The following is a 20,891-nucleotide window of genomic DNA, read 5'->3' on the forward strand; positions in this document are numbered from 1 at the left end:
GGAAGGGGAGGACGAGGAGGAAGGGGAGGACGAGCAGCAGTTCTTGGACGCTGAGGAGATGTGCGGCGGCCTGCTGCTCCCACGCTGCCTCCCCGCCCGACGCACGGGTGAGGCCTAACCTCACCTCTGACCTTTGACCCCTGACCCCTGGGCACAGGCCCTGCTCGCCTCTCCACCTCAGACCCCACCCCCCAACAATAATAATAATCATCATCATAATAACGGCAACAATAATCACAATAATAATAATAATAACGGCATTTATGAAGCGCTTACTATGTGCCAACCCCTGTCCTGGCACATAGCGCTTAACAAACACCATCGTCATTATTGTTATTGTACATTGTGATAACGTAATAACGGTGGCGGTTGTTAAGGTGATCAGGTGGTCCCACGTGGGGCTCACAGTGTGTAATGATGATGATGATGGTATTTGTTAAGTGCTTGCTATGTGCCAAGCTCACATAGTGCTTAATAAATACCATTATTATACATTGTGATAATGTAATGACGATGGCAGTTGTTAAGGTGATCAGGTAGTCCCACGTGGGGCTCACAGTGTGTAATGATGATGATGATGGTATTTGTTAAGTGCTTGCTATGTGCCAAGCTCACATAGTGCTTAATAAATACCATTATTATACATTGTGATAATGTAATAACGATGGCAGTTGTTAAGGTGATCAGGTGGTCCCACGTGGGGCTCAGAGTGTGTAATAATGATGATGATGATGGTATTTGTTAAGTGCTTGCTGTGTGCCAAGGTCACATAGTGCTTAATAAATACCATTATTATTGTTATACATTGTGATAATGTAATAACGATGGCAGTTAAGGTGATCAGGTGGTCCCACGTGGGGCTCTCAGTGTGTAATAATGATGATGATGGTATTTGTTAAGCGCTTGCTATGTGCCAAGCCCACATAGTGCTTAACAAATACCATTATTATTAGTATACATTGTGATAATGTAATAATGATGGCATTTGTTAAGGTGGTCAGGTGGTCCCACGTGGGGCTCATAGTGTGTGATGATGATGATGATGATGATATTAAGCGCTTACTATGTGCGCTTAACAAATACCGTTATTAATATACGTTGTGATAATATAGTAATGATGGCATTTGTTAAGGTGATCAGGTGGTCCCACGTGGGGCTCATAGTGTGTAATGATGATGATGGTATTAAGTGCTTACTACGTGTGCTTAACAAATACCATTATTAATATACATTGTGATAATGTAGTAATGATGGCATTTGTTAAGGTGATCAGGTGGTCCCACGTGGGGCTCATAATGTGTAATAATGATGATGGTAGTAAGTGCTTACTATGTGCGCTTAACAAATACTGTTATTTTTATACATTGTGATAATGTAATAATGATGGCATTTGTTAAGGTGATCAGGTGGTCCCACGTGGGGCTCACAGTGTAATGATGATGATGGTATTAAGCGCTTACTATGTGTGCTTAACAAATACCATTATTATTATATATCGTGATAATATATAATAATGATGAGGATGGTGTTAAGCGCTTACTATGTGCGCTTAACAAATACCATTATTATTATACATTGTGATAATGTAGTAATGATGGCATTTGTTAAGGATCAGGTGGTCCCACGTGGGGCTCATAGTGTGTAATAGTGATGATGGTATTAAGCGCTTACTATGTGCGCTTAACAAATACCATTATTATCATTGTACATTGTGATAATGTAATAACGATGAAATTTGTTAAGGTGATCAGGTGGTCCCACGTGGGGCTCACAGTGTAATGATGGTGATGGTATTAAGCGCTTCCTATGTGCGCTTAACAAATACCATTATTATTATACATTGTGATAATGTAGTAATGATGGCATTTGTTAAGGTGATCAGGTGGTCCCACGTGGGGCTCATAGTGTATGATGATGATGATGGTATTAAGCGCTTACTATGTGCGCTTAACAAGTACCGTTATTATTATACATTGTGATAATGTAGTAATGATGGCATTTGTTAAGGTGATCAGGTGGTCCCACGTGGGGCTCATAATGTGTAATAATGATGACGATGGTATTAAGCGTTTATTATGTGCGCTTAACAAATACCATTATTATTATTATACATTGTGATAATGTAATAACGATGGCAGTTGTTAAGGTGATCAGGTGGTCCCACCTGGGGCTTGGTGTGTAATGATGATGATGATGATGGTATTTGTTAAGCGCTTGCTATGTGCCAAGCCCACATAGCGCTTAACAAATACCATTATTATTATTATACATTGTGATAATGTAATGATGGCATTTGTTAAGGTGATCAGGTGGTCCCACGTGGGGCTCATAGTGTGTAATAATGATGATGATGGTATTAAGCGCTTACTATGTGCGCTTAAATACCATTATTATTATACATTGTGATAATATAATAATGATGGCATTTGTTAAGGTGATCAGGTGGTCCCACGTGGGGCTCATAGTGTATGATGATGATGGTATTAAGCGCTTACTATGTGCGTTTAACAAATACCATTATTAATATACATTGTGATAATGTAGTAATGATGGCATTTGTTAAGGTGATCAGGTGGTCCCACGAGGGGCTCATAATGTGTAATAATGATGATGATGATGGTATTAAGCGCTTACTATGTGCGCTTAACAAATACCATTATTATTATACATTGTGATAATGTAATAACGATGGCATTTGTTAAGGTGATCAGGTGGTCCCACATGGGGCTCACAGTGTGTAATAATGATGATATTTGTTATGCACTTGCTATGTGCCAAGCCCACATAGCGCTTAACAAATGCCAATATTATTATTATTATTCATTGTGATAATGTAATAATGATGGCAGTTGTTAAGGTGATCAGGTGGTCCCACGTGGGGCTCATGGTGTGTAATAATGATGGTGATGATGGTATTTGTTAAGTGCTTGCTATGTGCCAAGCCCACATAGTGCTTAACAAATACCATTATTATTATACATTGTGATAATGTAATAACGATGGCATTTGTTAAGGTGATAAGGTGGTCCCACATGGGGCTCTCACAGTGTGTAATAATTATGATGGTATTTGTTGAGCGCTTGCTATGTGCCAAGCCCACATAGCGCTTAACAAATACCATTATTATTATTATTATACATTGTGATAATGTAATAATGATGGCATTTGTTAAGGTGGTCAGGTGGTCCCACGTGGGGCTCACAGTGTGTAATAATAATGATGATGGTATTTGTTAAGCACTTACTATGTGCCAAGCCCTGTTCTAAGCGCTGGGGGAGATACCAGGTCAGCAGGCTGTCCCATGTGGAGCTTACAGTGTATAATGATAATGATGGCATTTGTTAAGCGTTTGCTATGTTCCAGGCCCTGTTCTAAGCACTGGGGGAGATACAAGGGGATCAGGTTGTCCCACGTGGGGCTCACAGTGTGTAATGATGATGATGATGGTATTTGTTAAGCGCCTACTATGTGCCAAGCCCTGTTCTAAGCGCTGGAGGAGATACCAGGTCAGCAGGCTGTCCCATGTGGGGCTCACAGTGTATAATAATAATGATAATGATGGCATTTGTTATGCGCTTGCTCTGTTCCAGGCCCTGTTCTAAATGCTGAGGGAGATACAAGGTGATCAGGTTGTTCCACGTGGGGCTCACAGTGTGTAATAATGATGATGATGATGGTATTTGTTAAGTGTTTACTATGTGCCGAGCCCTGTTCTAAGCGCTGGGGGAGATACCAGGTCAGCAGGCTGTCCCACGTGGGCCTCACAGTGTGTAGCAATAATAATAATAATAATGGTATTAAGCGCTTGCTATGTTCCAAGCCCTGTTCTAAGTGCTGGGGGAGATACAAGGTGATCAGGTTGTCCCATGTGGGGCTCACAGTGTGCAATAATAATGATGATGATGATGATGATGGTATTTAAGTGCTTACTATGTGCCAAGCCCTGTTCTAAGCTCTGGGGGAGATACCAGCTCAGCAGGCTGTCCCCCGTGGGGCTCACAGTGTGCAATAATAATGATGGTAGGTGTTAAGTGCTTACTCTGTGCAAACCACTGTTCTAAGCGCTGGGGAGAATACAAGGTGATCAAGTTGTCCCACGTGGGGCTCACAGTGAATAATAATAATAATAATAATGGTATTTGTTAAGTGTTTACTGTGTGCCAAGCCCTGTTCCAAGCGCTGGGGGAGATACTAGGTCAGTGGGTTGTCCCAAAGGTTGTACCACGAGGGGCTCACAGTGTATTCATTCATTCAATCATATTTATTGAGTGCTTACTGTGTGCAGAGCACTGTACTAAACGCTTGGTAAGTACAAGTTGGCAACATTATATATAATATAGTATAATAATAATAATGATGGTGTTTGTTAAGTGCTTACCCTGTGCCAAGCACTGTTCTAAATGGGGTAGATGAGAAGCAGCGTGGCTCAGTGGAAAGAGCCCGGGGTTTGGAGTCAGAGGTCATGGATTCAAATCCCAACTCCACCAATTTTCAGCTGTGTGACTTTGGGCAAGTCACTTAACTTCCCTGGGCCTCAGTTACTTCATCTGTAAAAATGGGGATTAAAACTGTGAGGCCCCCGTGGGACAAGCTGATCACTTTGTAACCTCCCCAGCGCTTAGAACAGCGCTTGGCACGTAGTAAGTGCTTAATAAATGCCATTATTATTATTACTAGGTGAGCACGTTGTCCCACGTGGGGCTCACAGGGTGTAATAATAATGAAAATGGTATATTTTAAGCGCTTACTATGTGCCAAGCCCAGTTCTAAGTGCTGGGGGAGATACAAGGTCAGCGGGGGTTGTCCCAAAGGTTGTCCCACATGGGGCTCACAGTGTATAATGATAATAATGATGGCATTTGTTAAGCACTTACTATGTGCCAAGCACTGTTCTTAGCTCTTAGGGGAGATACAAGGTCAGCAGGCTGTCCCACGTGGGCCTCACAGTGTGTAGCAATAATAATAATAATGATGATGATGGCATGTGTTAAGTGCTTGCTATATGCCAAGCCCTGTTCTATGCGCTGGGGGAGATAAAAAGAAAGTCAGCAGGTTGTCCCACATGGAGTTCACAGTGTATAGTAATGATGATGATGGTGGTATTTAAGCACCTGTGTGCCGAGCCCTGTTCTAAGCGCTAGGGGAGATACAAGGTCAGCAGGCTGTCCCACGTGCTGCTCACAGTGTATAATAATAATAATGGTATTTGTTTAGTGCTTACTATTTGACAAGCAGTGATCTAAGCACTGGGAAGGTTACAAGGTGATCAGGTTGTCCCATGGGGGGCTCACAGTCTTAACCCCCATTTTCCAGGTGAGGTCACTGAGGCCCAGAGAAGTAAAGTAACTTGCCCAAAGTCACCCAGCTGACAAGTGGCAGAGCTGGGATTTGAATCCATGACCTCTGACTCCCAAGCCCGGGCTCTTTCCACTGAGCCACGCTGCTTCTCTATATACCAATAATAATGTTGGTATTTGTTAAGCACCTACTATGTGCCGAGCACTGTTCTAAGCGCTGGGGGAGATACTAGGTCAGCGGGTTGTCCCAAAGGTTGTCCCACATGGGGCTCACAGTATATAATAATAATAATGATGATGGCATGTGTTAAGCGCTTACTATGTGCCAAGCACTGTTCTAAGCACTGGGGGAGATACAAGGTCAGCAGGCTATCCCACGTGGGGCTCACAGTGTATGATAATAATAATAATGGTATTTGTTAAGTGCTTACCATGTGCCGAGCCCTGGTCTAAGCGCTGGTGGTTATACAAGGTCAGCAGGCTGTCCCACGTGGGGCTCACAGTGTGTAACAGTAATAACAATAATGATGATGGCATGTGTTAAGCGCTTACTATGTGCCAAGCCCTGTTCTAAGTGCTGGGGGAGATACAGGGTCAGCAGGCTGTCCCACATGGGGCTCACAGTGTATAATAATGATGGTATTTGTTAAGCTCTTACTATGTGCCGAGCACTGTTCTAAGCACTGGGGAGGTTACAAGGTGATCAGGTTGTCCCATGGTGGGCTCACAGTCTTAATCCCCATTTTACAGATGAGGTCACTGAGGCCAGGAGAAGTGACTTGCCCAAAGTCATAAAGCTGACAAGTGGCGGAATTGGGATTTGAACCCATGACTTCTGACTTCAAAGCCCGGGATCTTTCCACTGAACCACACTGCTTGTATGTACCCCAGCACTTAGAACAGGGCTTGGCACATAGTAGGGGCTTAACAAATAACCATCATTATTATTATACACTGTGAGCCCCACGTGGGACAACCTTTGGGACAACCCGCTGACCTTGTATCTCCCCCAGCACTTAGAACAGGGCTTGGCACATAGTAGGCGCTTAACAAATAACCATCATTATTATTATACACTGTGAGCCCCACGTGGGACAACCTTTGGGACAACCCGCTGACCTTGTATCTCCCCCAGCACTTAGAATTGGGCTTAACACATAGTAAGCGCTTAGCAGGAGATTAAGACTGTGATCCCCATGTGGGACGGGCAGTGTCCAACCTGATTAGCTTGTATCTACCCCACCACTTAATACAGTGCCTGGCACATAGTAAGCACTTAACAAGTATCGTAAAAGAAAAAAACAGATTGAAGACAGAAATTTCTAGTCTATTCTGCGCTCCAACAGATTTGGCCTGTCTACATTTAAAGTAGCCTGATATAGAATTGCAAGTTTGAAATGTCGTATGAAAAAGCTAGTGTCTTGTCTTAGTGGCACTGAAATAGAGACTGTAACCAAGTGTTTTCGTTTTAATTTTAGTTATAATTGCCGATGAGTACTCCCAGAAAGAATTTAAGGTACATGGACGTCTTCCTTTGGTGGATCCTTGGTGGAGAATGAAGGTGGAGGTGAAACGTGTGGGATCAGAGTACCTGATACAGGGTTACCCATCCTACTTTTTACAGACTCATATACCGGCCAACACAGAATCCATTTTTTCACTCTTTCTTCACAACTGTGGTCTTTCGGGTGATTTTAGAGCTGAGTTTTTGAAGTGGGTTTCGGAAGCGTCAGAGCTTCCATATCCGAACTTCAAAAGTTTCGTAAAAGCCCTACGTGAGTTTGAAATTGACCGTCTTCTAGAAGAAAGCAAATCACAGAAGAAACCTGGCAATTTGCAGAATGAATTCCGGGGCCCTTTGTCTTACGAGAAAACAAGTAAGTGTAATCTTAGCAGTGAGTTATATGATAATTAGGCATTTTGCTCCCTGACATGTTTAATATTCTTTATTATAAAAATATCTGTGATTCACTCATGATGTTGGGAATGCATTTGTTGGTGTTGCTGTTGTTGGTATGCGATCCGGCATCTAGGGGAAAAGATTATAATGTAATCAAGGTTTATGAAGACCTGGAAGTAAATTTCAATGGAAAAAAAGATCTGGGCGAATCAAATCAGATAACTTAATGCAGTTTCTGAGTGTTATGTCCAATGCAGCGATGATTATAGCTGTGACTATAAAGTAGTAGCAAGATTGTTGGAGCCCCTTTAGGCTAATGACAGTTTACTTATTTATTTTTGCCAGTCTAATTTTACATTTATTCTTTGGTGCAAATTATTCCGTATTTTCTCACAATCAAAACCTTAACTGTGATAGAAATCAGACCCGAATCAAATTACGGACTTTAGGAGATAAATTCAAATAAGATTTCTGCCTCTGAGACCCTGGGTTATTTAATTTTGTTGAGGAAGCAAAGGAAAAATCCTTGAGAGTAATTTTCTTCTGGTGCTCTCAGCAAAATTTACATTGGCATTAAATCTATTTGGTTTGGTTGACTGATTTACTCATCTGTATGTGGTCCTTCAGAGCAGTGCCTTTCAGAATGAAGCAGTTTTACTTCCTTCTCACTGGCAACAGCCAGCCCGCTCTTTTTATAGAGCCAAGCCTCTGTGGTTCGATGAATGTAAGAAGAAATGGCCTCAAGAAAACCAGTAGTCCGCCCTACCCAGCGTGGCTAGTTGTATGACCACAGTAGTCCCCGATAAACTCGTCTCAAAGCAGGTATTTATTCTTATTTTACCATTTATTTATTTATTCTTATTTGGCGATTTGATCCCCAGTTGTTTATTCGACCGCAATGATAGCTCTGAAGTTTCCAAAGATATTGGAATTTCTGCCGATCCTTCTACCGAGCATCTTTGAGAACCTCTTGAGCTCAGGATATCCTGAACCCATGTTTGAAAAAATGCAAGAAACCTTGGATTCGGAGCCTTGGAAGTTTGGATTCAGTAAAGTAAGTAGGCCGACAGTTTTTTGAAGAACACTGTCCGTCACAGGCGTCAGTTAAAGGCAGCCTCTGATTAAGGCATTTTTGGCCAAAATTGCGATGCAGTTCCTCATTTTTCAGAAATGATGAGACTTGTTTTTTCTCTCATTTCCCCTTGTGAAGCGGAATGGCACAGATTCAGAAGGGGAAGGAAATGCTTGCCTGTTGTAAATTACTCATTCATAATCTTTTTGAAAATCCAGAGCTTTTTAAAAATTGATTCCTGTCTTCTTTGATGCAGGGCTGGAGTAGACAAAAATGCCATTTATTCTGAAAAATCGGTATTTTGATCCTCAAGCAAATGTAATATCACAATGCAAGGAGACTATCTTTAAATTAAAATGTTATATACATACACACACACATTGTGATGATAGGCAATGCTTTATATATATATAAAACAACAACAAAAAAAACCTTGGTAAACCTGGTAGGACGTAAGTCCCCAAAACACTGGGTTTATGTGATTTATATGGCTTAACCATAATGGGAGGTGGGGATAAACCTTGTGGAGAAGAAATACTGTTTCCTACTAAGGACGGTGGTGATCTTTCTTGTGTTTGAGCTAATATCAAGGGACCTTGGGAAACTCTTCAATCATCTGCTAGATCCTCCTGTTTTTCTACAAGCTGTCTTAATATCTTGCTTTTTGGAAGAGAACCCCAGACTTACATGCTTTTTTGCTCCTCCTCATATAACTTTCTGATGACTCAGCCTTACTCCCTTTATCTGGTCAATTGATCCTCCTCTCACAATAGATTACCAGGCCAGCTGTGGGACGTCCCCAGGATGTCCATCTTGTCACCACGTCCTAGGCCAAACAGTCAGTGGTATTTATTGAGCACTCCTGTGTGTACTTAAAGTGCTAAGGAGAGTACACTGCAACATAGTCGCTAGACACCTTCCCTGCCCACAACAAGCTTACAGTGTGGAGGAGGCGACTGACATTAAAATAAATAAGGTACGGCTATGGACATAAGTGTTATGGGTCTGAGGAGGGCTGTGAACAAGAAGTGCCGAAAGGGTACAGATCCAAGTAATAGCTCCATGGAAATCCCCATATGTAAATGTTCATTTCTTTTTTTTCTTTCTCTAGTGGTTTTTATAATAATAATGGCATTTATTAAACGCTTACTATGTGCAAAGCACTGTTCTAAGCACTGGGGAGGTTACAAGGTGATCAGGTTGTCCCAAGGGGCACTCACAGTCTTCATCCCCATTTGACAGATGAGGGAACTGAGTCCCAGAGAAGTGAAGTGACTTGCCCAAAGTCACACAGCTGACAATTGGCGAAGCCGGCATTTGAACCCATGAGCTCTGACTCCAAAGCCCAGGCTCCTTCCACTGAGCCACGCTGCTTCTCCAAGCAGCTTCTTTTATGGTGTTTTGGTCAGTCCTCAGATCCTGGCTCTCCTCATACTAGCTGTTTCACTTCTCTGAAATCAGAGCATATCCCCAAACGGTCTCTCTTAAATGAGATGTTCCTCTTTTTTTCTTTTTCCTTTCTTTTCCCCCCTCCAACAATCAGAATGCGTTTCCAAAGCAATTCCATTGACTTGGCTTGTGTCTTTCCACCTATCTTCCCCGAAGATAACCTACAGGGAATTTGGCCTCGTCGGATGCGAGGCAACGTGGACGGCCCTCTGTCAGTGTAAAGTTCTCCTCCAGAAGATTCCCGTTCTCCAGAAGAACGCATTAATCACGTACACCAAACTGAAGCAGAACTGTAGCTACTATGGGGACACCTACGTGGAGCAAGACAGACTCACCAGAGAACTGTCTAACCAGATGGCGGTACAGGATACCTGGCACGCCCTGGAATTTTTGAGAGATCACGGGATAATTGTCTGCGAAAAGGAACGGGTCGCCCTGTGGGACCTTCACCAGGCCGAAAAGGACATCGCCTTTTACGTCGACCATCTCCTGAAGATCCCCGCCTGTCATCTAGGAGTCGACGTAAAGGAAGTCCTGAGATCCGGGCCGAGCCAGAAGGCCGAGAGGGCAGATGGTGACGACCCTCATGAGAGGGGTCCCATGAATGGCGCTCTAGAGGTCCGGGCCGTGGGTGGCAGTCCTCCCGGGTGCGAGGGCGATGCAGGCGGAGAAGCCGAGGGGGACGTCGAGGTGGACGAGGATCAGCAGAGCGCTCTGGAAATGATCTGCTCGAACCCCGTGACCGTCGTGAGCGGCAAAGGAGGCTGCGGGAAGACGACGATCGTCAGCCGGCTCTTCAGTCACATCAGGCGGAAGGTGGAACTCGAAGTCCAGAAGGCTTGCGAAGACTTCGAGTCGGACCAGGATGTGCCCGAAGAATGGAAGGTTTTCAGCGATCACCGCCAAGGCGAAGAGCTTTCTATGGATAAGTACGTCGAGGTTTTACTTACCGCCCCTACTGGGAAAGCAGCCGGGCTGCTGAGACAGAAAACTTCCCTTCACGCGTACACCCTGCATCAGGTAAGAAATAAAAAAATTTAAAATCGGCTAATGATCTTTTATCGAGACGCCAATGGAACGTGCCTCTTTGGGCACCCTAGCAGTTTTTCTAAATCTTCCATCTCCTTGTACAAAGCAGCATGGCCTAGGGGAAAGAGTGCAGGGCTGGGAGTCAGAGGGCTGAGGTTCTAAATCCAGCTCTGCTATTTACCTGGGTGACCTTGAGCAGGTTGCTTCTCTGTGTCTCAGTTCCCTCATCTGCAAAATGGGGATTCAGAACTGGCTCGCCTTCCTATTTATGGCTTAGTCCTGGGACTGAGAAGGTCATGGATGTCTGTGTGACCTTAGGCAAGTTACTTCACTTCTCTGTGCCTCAGCTATCTCATCTATTTAAGGGGGATTAAGACTGTGAGCCCTTTGTGGGACCAGGCACTGTGTCCCACCTGATTAACTTATATCCACCCTAGGGCTTTGTACAGTGCTTGGCACAAAGTAAGTGCTTAGCAAGTATCGTTATTACTATTATTATTATTATTACTGCCCCCAGTAATACTTACGTACCTCTTTAACCTCTTTTGCGTTCACCAACCTGAAATTAATTTTCGTGTTGGCCTCCCCTGCCAGATTGTAAACTCCTTGAAGGGAGGGGTCACGCCTACCTAAGCCGGTGTACTCTCCTGAGCACTTAGTACAATGCTCCTCACAGGGTAAATGTTCAATAAATACTACCGATTGAAAGCCTAAGGGGGAATTTTTCTCATTACCATTATCAGTGTGAAACCAAGTACCAATCCAGACCTTCTCAGTCCCAGGACTAGGCCATAAATAGAAAGGAGAGCCGGTGTTGAATTCCCATTTTACAGATGAGGTAACGGAGGTACGGAGAAGCAACCTGCTCAAGGTCACCCAGCTTTATAGCAGAGCTGGGATTAGAACTCAGGTCCTCTGACTAGGCCACTCTGCCTGTCATGAATGAGTGGGAGATAGAAGCTTTTCATTGTGATCTTAGTTTTGCAACGCAGCTTTGGTTATGAGGTGAAGGTGGGGAGAAAAGGAGGAATTGCTTCTGTAACGGACCTTCCTGTGTATAAAAGATATATTAAAAATCCACTTCTAGCAAGGCTAAAATCTGACAAGACATATTGAAGTGGGAAGCAACGTAATTTTATTTCACTTTTAGGTCAATTACAGCTTCTACGCTTGGAAGCGAAGCGACTCTCCACTGCCTTGGAAGTTTTCTTCAGTGAGGGTTCTCGTGGTGGATGAAGGGAGCTTGGTGTCAGTCATGACCTTCAGATCGGTTTTAAAGTTACTGTGTCAGCATGCCCGGCTGGTTAAGCTTATTATTCTTGGTAAGTAAAAACTGATCTTTTAAAATATCTCTTTGAAAACATTGTGGTTTAGGAATCATCCTCAGCAGTGGTACTTATTGAGCGCTTACTATCTATAATCAGTCAATTATAGGTATTTATATTAGTGTCTGTCTGCCCCTCTAGACTAAGCGCTCTTTGTGGGCTGGGAATGTGTCTGTTTACTATTATATTTGTTGTACTCTCCCAAGCGCTTAGAACAGTGCTTTGCATGCAGTTAATGCACAATAAATATGTTTGAATGAGTCAATGAATGAATTTGTGAGTGCTATGTGCAGAGAACTGTACTAAGTGCTTGGAAGAGTTCAACAGAATTAGCAGACACGTTCCCTGCCTGTAACGAATTTACAGTCTGGAGGGGAGACTGAGATTAATATGAATAAATAAGTAGATGGTAGAGTGTTTTATTTTTTAGGGAGAGCAGAGATCATTTTTGATGAGGGATGGGGTAGAACTACCTCAGGTTTCTTGCTGTCACACTTGCTCCTCAGGTTTATAAGATGTTCATAATCTGAAAGCTTTTGGCTTATCAATCAGTGGTATTTATTGAGCATTTACTGTGTGCAGAGCACTGTATTAAGCGCTTGGGAGAATGCAGTGTAACAGTAGATGGACACATTCCCTGCCCACAACAAGCTCGCAGTCTAGAGGGGGAGACAGACATTAAATAAATAAATGACAGCTATGCTCAATAAGTGCTGTGGGCCTGAGGGAGAGGTGAGTAAAGGGAGAAAATCTGGGTGACGCAGAAAGGGAATGGGAGAAGAGGAAAGGAGAGCCTCGAGAAGGCCTCTTGAAGGAGATGTGGCTTCAGTAAGACTTCAAAGGAGGGGAAAAAGGTTTAAGATGAAATATGTCCCTGGGATTGGCATCATCGTGAATGGTAGTTATTGAGTGCGTACTGAGTATTGAGCTCTAGCTGTACTAAACACTGGGGATAGGACAACAAGAAGCAAGGCCTCTGCCTTCCAGGAGCTTACGGCGTAATGGATTAGAGGCTGAGCAGTTCTGAAAAGTGCAGTGGGCCATTTGATGCATAAATCATCAGCAGAGGAGCAACGTGACCTAGGAGGAAGAAAGCATGGGCTTTGGAGTGAAAAGGCCTGGGTTCTCCTCTTGCTTGGCTCTGCCACTTGTCTGCTGTGTGACTATGGGCAAGTCCCTTATTCCTTCTGGGCCCCATCTGTAAAATGGGGATTCACTGCCCGTTCTCCCTTGAATTTTGACTGTGAGCCCCGTGTGGGGCAGGGACTGTGTCTCACCTGATTAATTTGAATCTACCCCAGTGCTTAGAAGAGTGCTTGACACATAGTATGTGCTTAACAGACACCATGTGTGGAATTTATTGAGCACTTAGTGTGTGCAGAGCACTATACTAAGCACTTGAGAAAATATAGTACAACAGAGTTGGTAGGCACAATCCCTTCCCACAAGGAGTTTTCAGTCTGCAGCTGGAGACAGGCATCGTCACTGGTATTTTTTGAATGTTTGTGTGCAGAACACTGTACTAAGCAGCTGGGAGAGTACAGTGCAACAGAATTGGCAGACATGTTTCCTGCCCACAGTGAGTTTACAGTCTAGATATTAACCACGAGTCCTGTGATTATTTTGTGTGTGCGTTTGTGGTATAAGTTAATGTTTCATCCCTTCCAAAGTGTTTGCCTCCAATCCCATCTCCCCACATAAACTCTTAGATTGGGAGCATCCCTGCCAGGGAGAGGGACCCAGTTTAATTCCCACCCATGTATTCTTTTTCCAGTGTTTATTACTCAGTAAGCATCTAATAAATACTATTATTGTGAGAAATGTGGGGAATTGAATACCTCTCATTCCACCTCCTCACACTCTGTGTTACCTGGACCCCACCCTACCAGACATTTCATCCCCAGTGAAACTCTTTTTTTCCATCTTCTGTCCTCCAGGCGATGTCAGGCAGCTCCCAAGCATTGAACCTGGCAACTTACTAATGGACATGTTTCAGGCTTTTAAGTTAAGAGGCTGTTCTATAGAGCTGAAGACAAATCACCGAGCAGAATCTCAGGTCATCGTAGACAACGCCACAAGGTACGAGAGGATCTTTGGGGAAAAACCCTGGAAAATCAGTCAATCAATCAATCAATCGTATTTATTGAGCGCTTACTGTGTGCAGAGCACTGTACTAAGCGCTTGGGAAGTCCAAGTTGGCAACATATAGAGACAGTCCCTACCCAACAGTGGGCTCACAGTCTAAAAGGGGGAGACAGAGAACAAAACCAAACATACTAACAAAATAAAATAAATAGAATAGATATGTACAAGTAAAATAAATAGAGTAATAAATATGTACAAACATATATACATATATACAGGTGCTGTGGGGAAGGGAAGGAGGTAAGATGGGGGAGAGTAGATGATGTGCTCATACTAAGACAACGTTTGCGACAGCTAGGACTTCCCCGCTTTTTCACAGAGTAATCATTCGATGGTATTTCTTGAGCACTTAGCACTTGAGATGGTACAGTACAGCAGAATTAACGGACAGGTTCCCAAGTGATAGATGTTAGAAACTTTAGTCAGTGTTGAAAATGCTGAGGTCGATTGCATGGCTAGATGTAAGAGTGAATCAAATCAGTCTTAAAGATAGGTCCCAGTATTTCCTCGCTCTCACTGTCAGCCCTTGCACTGAGCTGTGCAGTTCAAACTTTAACAGATAGAGAAATCACCGAAATTGAACATTCTTTACTTCTGGTCCAGAATAAATTATTATTGCACGGGAATCTCCGTTTTAATTGAATATCATTTCTTTTTTTTAGCCTAGATAAAAGTAGGCATTTATCATTTCTGTGGACAACACTTTTGATATCATTTTTAACCCATACGGAAAGTAGATGGAAAATCTTTAAAGAATCATTTGGAAATATGATGTTGAGACCTAGCAAATTCTGGGTTTCATTTTTGATATTTGTAAAAAAAAAAAAAAAAAAAACTTGCACCGTTAAACCAGTTAAAAAGAATTTAGATAATTTAACTCCCTCTCTCCCCCCCACCAAAAAAAAAACAAAACCCAAAGAGGACAATCACAGCAGAAGTGGGCTTCAGCAAAGAAAGGACTGTCCTAAAACAAATACTCACCCAGCCCAGCGTCCCACATAGCAAAAACAGCAGATTGCTCTGTTCTGAATTTAGCTCCTGCAAAAACCACACTGCATGGATATTTGTAGTGTTCAGTGACTAGAGCTGTTCCTCCAGGAGCCAAAACTTCAGCAAAGGAGGAGGTTTCTGGGGTGACAGAACTCCGGAGCAGGGGAACCACGGGTCCCTGGGGTACCTAGGCACTTCCGAAGGCAGTCTTGGCCCTGGCGGACCGACTGACCTCTGCTCTGGGACTTTAAATCCACATTCTTTGCTTGATTTAGCTCTGTGCTCCTCCAGCACATAATAGAGCGGAGTCCTGATGACCTACTGTGTTCATCGTTAGACTTCTCCGAGTTGTCCCATTTTGTTTGTGCAGAGAGTTCTCAGAGAGTGTACGCGTCTCTCGTTCAGAGGTAGATTGGTGCTCAACTCTCTGATGTCAGATCCTGTGCCTAATTGGGTTGATTTTCTCCAATCAGTTTGTCAGTTGGCCTGCTTGCTTTGGGCGCTAATTATCGGAGCCTGTGCTCGGAGGTCATCGAGAAAGAATAAGACGTATTTAAAATAGAGCTACCCGGATTTAGTCTAGCTCCCGGTTGCCTTGCAAATATTTCTCATGATGGCTTTCCTCATTTTATTTTTTAAGATCAGGTCAATCATGGCATTTACTGAGTGCTTAGTGTCTGGAGCACTGTACTAAGCCCTCTGGAGAGTATAATTTAATATAGGCATATTCCATACGTACAAGGAGCTTATGGTCTAGAGGAAGGTATTGAGCATTTAACTGCCACAGTCCAGGGTTCAACTGGATTTACAACTTTTTTTTTGCAGCCAGTTGTTAATCGGGACATGTAGGTCCGCTGTAAACTTTGGAAACTCTCCCTTTTGACATTATTGTGACTGAACAATACATTAGAGGCGACACGAGCATTATTACCTCCAAAAGCTTGGATTCTCACAGTATGTTGTGATCTCTGCTTAAGAATCTCTGAACGAAAGCTCCCAGACTTTGATGCAGAGGTGGAAATATTCCAAGGTCTCCCAAAGCCATTCCCAAGTGAAGACAAAAGATTTGTTTTGATTCTTCTGCCTGCAGATGGAGGCGATTTGTGTAAGTTTTCTTTTTGAATGATGGTTGGGATGGAGAGGAGTGTGCCCGTCTATACAAGAGCGTCCTTTCTCTGAGAAAACAGCCTTGGACCTAGCCAGGGAGGGTCCAGCAGACAGGGCCAGAGAAATCAGTGGTATTTATTGAGTGCTTACCATGTGCAGAGCAATCTGCTAAACACATGAGAGAGTCCGCTCCCAGAGTTGGCACACATACATTCTCTACCATTCATTCATTCAATTCAATCGTATTTATTGAGTGCTTACTGTGTGCAGAGCACTGTGCTAAGCATTTGGGAAGTACAAATCGGCAACATGTAGAGACGGTCCCTACCCAACAACGGGCTCACAGTCTAGAAGGGGGAGCTTACAGTCTAGAGAAAAGAAGCTGGGAATTGCCTAGGCAATTTTGTGGAGTTATTTGAATTACCCGTGGCTTTTCACAATCTTCCAGCGCTCCTACTCCTTAGGAGCAAATAAGTGTGGGGTCATCTGGATTATCCACGGCTCTCCATAATCTTCCCTAAAAGCAGGTAATTGGAAGTGTACTAGAAAGGTCACCTAAACAGTATTTTGGTGTGGTGAGGGATTTTTCAGACTGTTTTTCCCTTTTAAGAGGAAGCTGTGACAATCAGTCAAAGGTCTGTATTACACACCTACCATTTGTAGAGCACTGTACTAAGCACGTGAGACAGTAGAATACAACAGAATTAGCAGACACGTTTCCTGCCCATAAGGAGTTTAACAGGATGGAAGCCTTAGCCGGTTTTATGTTGCATTATATTTTTGACTTTGTTCCTTAAACGCCAGCCGATTTACATGAGTCTGAAATATGAATGTATCTGTCTCCAAATACTCAGATTCTGCCGTAAATACTTTACTCAAAGAAGGAGCAGGCCTGCAAAGTGCCAAAGAATCACAGTTTATTGCGTTCAGAAGGTAACAAAGCACGGGGAGATTTTTTAAATTGGTTTCTAGCCTCGAAAACTGGGACGGTGAATTGGACATGGTAAAGCGAACTCAAAATTAGCAGATCTGCCGAGGTGGAATCATTCCTCTTCATTTTGAAATTTTTATTGGGCTTGACACTTAGCAGTTTCTGATTTTATTACCGAAAAGATGGATAGGCTAATATTGGAAACGGTTGCTCTCTGAAGATCTTCGAGCCTATGAGAAATTGTATTGAATTTGTAGTTTGCGGTGGTTGGAGAAAAAGGGAAGTTAGTATAACTGTTCTTTTAAAAATTCCGTTTTTATCGATCAGTAGAATTTGGATGCCTTCAATGTCCAGAGCACTGCTAAACCCTGGGGAGAGTACAGTTGAGTTAATACACATGATCTCAGCCTTCAGGGAGCTTGCAATCTAGTAGAGGAGACAGACACCAGAGTACTTTTCAGGTAGGAGGAACCAAGAGAGTGAAAATTTTATACATAAGTGCAACAAGGGTGTGCCAGGGGTACGGAGTGAGGCAGAAGAGGTGAAGTGGAACTTGGGATATGTGTCATTGGGGGACGAGGGATTAATTGGGGAAGGCTTCCTGGAGGAGATGTGGCTTCAGAAGGGCTTTGAAGATTCAAGGAGCAGTGTTCGGCTGGATGTGAAGCGGGAGGGAGTTCCAGGGAGGGAGCAGGTTGTGAGCAAGACTGATTTAAGACTGTGAGCTCTATGTGGGACAAAGACTGTGCCCAAGCTGATTAGCCTGTATCTACCCCAGAATTTAGTACGATGCCTGGCAGGTAGCAAACACTGAACAAATACCCTTGGAAAAAAAAGTGTAGCGGGGGGTGGGAGGCAGCAAGTATATGCAAGCTTTTAGAAGAGAGCAGTCGGGAATGAGAGGGGAGAGAATAGGGTGGTGGGTGATTTATTTTTTTGTTGCGGAAATACCGCTACAGTAACCATGGAGAACTTCTTCTTGTTTTTAGGCAAGACTGTGACCTAATAAATGAATGCTGTTGCAAGCACTATTCGAATCACTTAACCAGGTAAGTTACATGCCGTGCTTATTCACTTCCTTGTCAAGGTTGGTTGGATCCAGGTCAGAATTTCAGTTTGGGTAGGTTTATTTAGAGATGACTTCATTCGCCCTGTTTGAGTTTTCGGTGAATATATTATGTCCATTGTTATCATTTCTGCCGCCCGTTTAATTGGAAAAGATTGTAAATAGAACCCACGACACTTGTTGGCAATGTCTTAAGACACGATCTTAAAGGGTTATCAGATCACTTCCGATGTCTGTCATTTCTGGAGACTGAAAGATGATCGAGAAGGGTGCCAAAGTTTCTAAGGGGCGCGGAAGGGGGCAGGGGAGCAGATTGTGTAAGGGGCAGAAAAAGAAATCGTATTCAACAAAACCTCCTATCGTGCTAATTTTATTCATTTCCACCTCTTTCTAACCCAGAGACCATAAAAACAAACTGCTATTCCAGTGTGACGATAAAATCTGTTGCACGAGAAACGCTAACCTCAGCGACGTGATTGAAAAAGGACCTCGTAATTGTAAGGAAGCCGTCGCTAGCGGCGGAGACGAGAGCGTGCTCTTCAGTAACGAAGATTCCACTGCCCCCGGTCACGGAGACGGTAAAGCCGACAGACTGTTTGAGACGGACACTCGACTGTGTAACGGAGAGATATTTTTCATAACAAATGTAGGTGTTGCTCTCAGTGTTCGACTTGCTTTTCAGAAAATGAGTTCCGATCTCAGAACGGCTTTAGGTTAGAAGAAATAGAATATGCTTTGAGTCATGCTCACACAGTGAGAAGCCACCTGTATTAGGGAACTCTTGAGGGACTGTCTATGGCTCTCTGGCTGATGTCTTTGAAGAGATTCTCCCCCCACCCCCGAGGTTTACCAAGAGGAGGGAAGAAAAATAGTTTTAAACATTGTTCACTGAGGTGGGGAGTATGCTTTTATTTTTTTTATGGCATTTGTTAAGCACTGACTCTGTGCCAGGCTTTGTACTAAGCACTGAGGTAGATACAAGCTATCAGGTTGGACACAGTCCCTGTCCCACGTAGAGTTGACTGTCTTAATCTCCATTTTCAGATGAGGGAACTGAGGCACACAGAAATGAAGTGACTTCATCATCATCATCAATCGTATTTATTGAGCGCTTACTGTGTGCAGAGCACTGTACTAAGCGCTTGGGAAGTACAAATTGGCAACATATAGAGACAGTCCCTACCCAACAGTGGGCTCACAGTCTAAATGGGCACAGATCTTGGGCACAGACTTGCCCAAGATCAGGCAGCAGGCAAGTGGTGGAGCCACGTTGCGATGTCTTGGCTTGTGTCCTTAAATGACAAGCAGGGAGATTTTTAATTGGGCATCTTGCTAACTTTGTCCCTGTCTGTTTTGAGGAGCGGAGTGGCAGAGTGACTTTGGCAGAATGCAAGGGAAACTTGTAGAGAGCAGTGACTACCTCACTGATCTGGTGAAATGGGAACTTAATTTTAAAACGAGCAAAAAGGTAGTGGCTGAGTTTTCCTCTAGGTGAAGAGCTTGAATGAAATTTAAATTTTAGGGATCGAGGTTCACTTTGGTTTTGCCAGTGAGTAGCTAAGTGTGTGTCTGCTCTTGAGAAACCCATTTGGCATCTTTTTTTGAATGGACGTACGAACTTGGGGGAGAGAATCAGAACCCCTGAAAGGAGTCCCCAACCTTCTCGAGGTGGGGTGCTTCAGCTTTGCGGGGGCTATAGGGAGCCCCAAAATGGGCACCCGGAGCACAGTGGCGGGAAGCAGCATGCCCTAGTGGAAAGAGCTTAGGCCCAGGAGACAGAGGACCTGGGTTCTGATCCCGGCTCCCTCCTGTGAACTTGGGCAAGTCCCTTCTGTGCCTCAGTTACCTCACCTGAAAAAGGGGATTTAATCCTCCTCCCCATGTGAGCCTCATGAGGGACAGGGGCTATGTCCAACCCGATTATCTCGTATCTACTCGAGCGCTTAGAGCAATGCTTGATATATATTAAGCCCATAACAAATAGCATTTTTTTTTTTTAAAAAGAGATAGAGCAGGGGACCTGAGTTCTAATCTCAGATCCCCCACCTGCTTTCTGGGTGACCTCGGGCAAGTGGCTTCAATTCTTGTTGCCTCAGTTTCCTCATCTGTAAAATGGGGGTTCTGTACCTGCTCTCCCTTATACTTAGACTGTGAGCCCCGCGAAGAACAGGGACTGTCATGATTATCTTGTCTATACCCCAGCACTTAGTAGGACGGTGCTTGACAAATAGCGGGTGCTAAAATACCACACGATGACTATTAGAGCAGGGGCAGCTTTCTTGTCACCTCAAGCCGCTGCTTTCCATTGACTCAGTGGGTGAGTGGAGGTGGTTGCTGAGGGGTCATGTGGGGGTCTGAAGCAGTCAGGGGTGGCCTGACCCCCACAGTAACACCTGGAGCTCCTCAGGCAAAATCTTAGAAAATGTAGGGTACAGTTTCTAAAGACTGACAACCCCTGGTTTCAAGGACACAGTGCCATCATAGTTGATCATGGCCAAATTTCATCCGACACCAAGCGGAGTAACGATGATATTCTGAATGGAAATTACATAACGAACCCGTCTCTTTTACCTTTTGCTC

The 20,891-nt window shown here is 43.7% G+C and overlaps 1 protein-coding gene across 2 annotated transcripts in view; it reads left to right on the forward strand.

Annotated features, from left to right (window-relative positions):
• HELB (DNA helicase B) overlaps positions 1-20,891 on the forward strand; it is a 26,466-nt gene continuing 5,575 nt past the window's right edge. Inside the window, exons 1-10 of one of the 2 annotated variants that reach the window (XM_038756962.1) lie at positions 1-107; positions 6,776-7,174; positions 8,079-8,251; positions 9,875-10,738; positions 11,898-12,069; positions 14,010-14,151; positions 16,185-16,312; positions 17,169-17,247; positions 18,235-18,294; positions 18,711-18,957. In XM_038756962.1, the coding sequence (XP_038612890.1) occupies positions 59-107; positions 6,776-7,174; positions 8,079-8,251; positions 9,875-10,738; positions 11,898-12,069; positions 14,010-14,151; positions 16,185-16,312; positions 17,169-17,247; positions 18,235-18,294; positions 18,711-18,957 (2,313 nt within the window). In that variant the 5' untranslated portion in view covers positions 1-58. Of the gene's footprint in view, positions 108-6,775; positions 7,175-8,078; positions 8,252-9,673; positions 10,739-11,897; positions 12,070-14,009; positions 14,152-16,184; positions 16,313-17,168; positions 17,248-18,234; positions 18,295-18,710; positions 18,958-20,891 lie in introns of those variants that run through there. The other variant, XM_038756963.1, reaches the window with a different exon arrangement.

This window comes from Tachyglossus aculeatus, chromosome 14 (genome assembly GCF_015852505.1).
Source record: "Tachyglossus aculeatus isolate mTacAcu1 chromosome 14, mTacAcu1.pri, whole genome shotgun sequence".
NCBI lineage: Eukaryota > Metazoa > Chordata > Mammalia > Monotremata > Tachyglossidae > Tachyglossus > Tachyglossus aculeatus.